Source organism: Medicago truncatula, chromosome 2 (assembly GCF_003473485.1).
Source record: "Medicago truncatula cultivar Jemalong A17 chromosome 2, MtrunA17r5.0-ANR, whole genome shotgun sequence".
Classification (NCBI taxonomy): domain Eukaryota; kingdom Viridiplantae; phylum Streptophyta; class Magnoliopsida; order Fabales; family Fabaceae; genus Medicago; species Medicago truncatula.
In genome coordinates this window covers 51,404,130-51,407,929 of record NC_053043.1, presented here as the reverse complement: position 1 = coordinate 51,407,929, position 3,800 = coordinate 51,404,130, and the positions used below count along the sequence as shown (strand labels likewise).

General features: G+C 31.9%; 1 protein-coding gene across 3 annotated transcripts; it reads left to right on the top strand.

Moving 5' to 3' along the window:
- The first annotated feature begins 81 nt into the window (after positions 1–81).
- On the top strand, positions 82–3,800 carry LOC25487961 (uncharacterized). 3 transcript variants are annotated; one of them, XM_013610127.3, is made up of 5 exons: positions 82–442; positions 2,579–2,632; positions 2,817–2,879; positions 3,013–3,081; positions 3,211–3,693. In XM_013610127.3, exons 1-5 carry the CDS (start codon positions 170–172, stop codon positions 3,340–3,342), a joined length of 591 nt encoding a protein of 196 aa, XP_013465581.3. In that variant the 5' UTR covers positions 82–169; the 3' UTR covers positions 3,343–3,693. The 3 variants fall into 3 exon arrangements, with proteins under 3 accessions (XP_013465581.3, XP_024633034.2, XP_024633032.2); XM_024777266.2 differs by having other exon boundaries at positions 86–442; positions 3,198–3,339; XM_024777264.2 differs by having other exon boundaries at positions 87–442; positions 3,208–3,800.

Genomic DNA, 3,800 nt, shown 5'->3' with positions numbered 1-3,800 from the left:
TGGTTTGGCAATGTCACGTGCAAAAAGGTGGGACCAAATGAATGGAATAATAATCTTGCACATAAAGAAACCATCCACGCACGCAACACAAACCAAAAAAAAAAGAAAAAAACCTGAAACCTTCCACTTCTCTCATTCCTTCTTATTCTCTATTTCTAATCTACCACAAATGTGCGACTATGATTGGGTCAACTTAGCCATGGCTAACGATTCCATCGTAGCCAACCTTCTCCTCCACTTCAACAACCCACCACCACCTCCCTCACTTCAACTCCACTGGACCATCCGTCAACCCCGCTCCAGGTCCATCCCAAAATCAGAGTCTTCCATCAGAGCTAGCCCCACCACCCCGCTTACATGCTCATGGTCCGCCACCACTTCAGCTAGCGAAGAATCCAACCTCCCAACCAAACTCATCACCAAAACTTCTTCAAGATCTAAGGTTAGATCACTTCTTTAATCATTGCGTCAACACATATTATTATATATAATGCTGTATGAAAGTGTTTTAATGTCCCCGTAACCATATTGTGTCATTTATTTACAAACTGTAACTTTAATTAGTATGATAATTTTTAGAAAAAGCGTAGGATTATTTAATAATTCAGAGAAAATAAGTGACTTTGGATTCAAGTTACAACAACAAAGAACGAATTGAAGTCAGAGGATTTTGATTGAATGAATGAAAGACTCTCTCTTATCACATTTTTTACTCGCCACTTTTTTATGTAATGGTACTCAATGACGAAAAAGCCCTTAGTTAGTGGGGCATTTTTGTCTCTTTCCCACCCTTGTCGGAAGGAAGTTTCAACCAGATATTGTTATTTTTCATGTTGTGTTGTGGGCCTAAACTGAAATGGGTGAGGTAGATTAACACATAAAGGGTAATAGAGTAAAATCCAATGGCGCCACAATTTAATTTTATATAGTTTTTGGTGGCGTGTTTTCGTGGCAAATAACTTATTTCTGTTTGGTGTAGTGGTTGGTCGTGCACTTTAATTTTAATGCATTTGCAATTCTTCTACGTTTTATGGTGTCCTCTCCCCACATCTGCTTTTTCTATATTATGGTGTCAACACACTAGTTTTTAAAGTTAGGTCTAGTTAACAATGATCTTAAGAATATTTGTTAATGATTAAAAAAGAAAAAAAATTGATGTATTGTACGTTGAAAATGTTACTTATTTATGTTTTAAAGGTTACTTTGAAGTGCAAATTATTAGGATACTCTTAAAATGAAATTTTCGCTTTAAAATTCTTATAAAGTGTCCTAATAATTTCCGCTTCAAATTTCAATTCAAATTTAACTATTGTTTTATTAATCAGTTTTTTAATATTAATTTTTCTTAGTCGAGTAGTTTTATAACTATAAATTCAACTCTTAAAATAAATAAGTAGAAAATCTCTGACTAATTAGCAACTCCTTATATAAAGTATTGTGCATCTATAAGAGTATTCAATGGAACATCTTAATTCAGTTTATAATAACTCTTTTTGTGACCTAACTCTTAATAAAAGCATCAATTGTCAAGACTAAAACACATGAGAAGAGTCCGGCCTAAAAGATTTATCTATTAATTAGATTAGAGAACCCTATAACTTAAATATCACATTGAACAATTTTATTTACTCAACGCGGAACACCTAACGTTGTAATGTTGTATATCTTCCTTTGTGGTGTGTTACTTGTGAATTGAGAGTTGAGGGAACAAAGATGTGCCGACAAAAATAAAATGGAATGAATTTTTGAATGTATTATTATTTGGGTCCAAAATAAAGAGACAGAAATTGAAGGAAGATGATGAACAAGAGTTGCAAAAGACAAGGAAGTTAGAAAAAGAAAACGGAGGGACCTTCTTAATGCCACCAACGAATATAGCTAAGCTACTTTGCTTCTCAAAAACAAAATAAAATGTGGACCATCCTAATTTCTCACCAAATAAATGGGATGAAGCCTAGCTACATAATTGCTCCTTCCTTAGTTATGTTTTTTCTTTTTTTGGATAAAACGTTACTCCGCAGTTTTTATTTTTATTTTGAAATGATTTGATGCTAATAATTTAATTGTTAGAATAATATTTTATCTTATTGGTTCAGGTTTGATCTTAAAACTTCAAACTCTTTTAATGGCACAACACTAGTTATGGTTCTTTATTATGACTGCATCCATTTTTTCTACAACACTCGTTTTAATGATATTCTCTTCATTTTAAATTATAAGTCGTTTTGATCATTTATCATATATATATCAAGAAATGTAAATAGTTGAGTATTAGAAAGAGAAATTATAAATTATTTTACAAAATTATCTTTCATGTTAGTACGTAGTATTGGAAAGATAACCTCAATGATTTGTTGATATTGTAAAACTACTTATATTTTGAAACAAATGTTTTTTACAAAGCGATTTACAATTTGCGACGGGGGATTATATAAGATCTTAAAAATATTATTTTTAGAAAAGCATAAGAGAATTATGAGTTATCCTCAATTTTTGTTTATGACTTTTCAAGAATTTGCTTTTAAAGTATAATGTCTCAACTCTCAAGTTTAATTCACCCATATTTGGTATTTTGTAGGTCATTGCTAATCCAAAGGAAACCGTTATTACCAGAAACCCCAAAAGAAAAAAGGTGAGTATAAGCTCTGTATATGTATGTATCCCTCGGATCTTCTAATGATTGAAGCATTTCATAAATCTAAAATTTAAAGAACACTTAATTAGTTATGTCTACAAGAGTGTTTTCTTCCCTCTGACTTTAGTTACATGTTTAACATATCTTGATGATGCTTATTGCTTATAATTAATGTTTGCAGACTTTAGCTGAACTAAAAGAGGAAGAGAGTCTGTTGTTGAAAGAAAGGATAAATTTGAAAAATGTATGATATGTAGTTGTTTTCATATATAGCTTATTCTTTGTTTAATTCACACTTGTCTCAACCCTTCAACTTAGAGTTATAGTATTTGTTATGACATTTTTTACTAATAAACATTGTTTAAATTTCTCAACAGGAATTGGCATCTTTACGTCTAAGTGTTGAAAAGGAGAGAGCCACAAATGAAAGCTTAAAGAGAATGAAGGTGACCTTTCCTATTATCTTCTACCGTTTTGTAGAACATTTTTCCTTCTTGTTGACATTTTCTAACTCACTATATATTGCAATATTATGTATTAATTTGGATCTAATATGCCTTAGCCTTTTGTAGCAGCTTGATTTGGAATCACAACAGAACTCTAGTACATCAAATGCTTCTCTGAAAGTACAAGAGATTGGTAAGCAAGAACCTAAATTTGTTCTCCCAGACCTAAACTTGCTTGTGGAGGAGGGTTTAAGTTATTAGCTAATGAAGGATTAAAGCTCTAGTGATATTCTACATACCAACATCTCCTTGCAGTATGTCTAATAATATCGGTCGTTGAATTCAAGTTGCAGATGATGCGGCATATAACTCGCTAGTCTAACAATTTAGGTTTTTAAAATGTAAGTGTAGATACTAAACCATTCGCTTTCCTCACCTAGTCAAAACTGAGTGTGGTTTTTACTCATTGAAGGTGTTGTGGTCGTTTAGGTTAACTTCCATTTTTTATTCGTTGTTTACATTGTTCAAAATTCATGGTGGAAAGCCGACATCTCAATGCCCTTTGTTATAGAAATTTTTACAGCAAATCCATAGATGTAATCACGTGTTCTATCAGAATTTTGGTTCTTGTAGTGAGGTCGTTTGTATCTGTTATTTGGATACAAACTTAACGCTTTGATGAAACTCTCAAAATTAATAACACTAAAACATATTTTTAA

Excerpts from the sequence above, each read along its gene's own strand:
- LOC25487961 (XM_024777264.2), top strand. The coding sequence starts at position 170 with ATGTGCGACTATGATTGGGTCAACTTAGCCATGGCTAACGATTCCATC. Across the intron at positions 2,880-3,012 it reads AAAGGATAAATTTGAAAAAT|GAATTGGCATCTTTACGTCT; the intron begins GTATGATATGTA and ends ATTTCTCAACAG. Across the intron at positions 3,082-3,207 it reads AAAGCTTAAAGAGAATGAAG|CAGCTTGATTTGGAATCACA; the intron begins GTGACCTTTCCT and ends AGCCTTTTGTAG.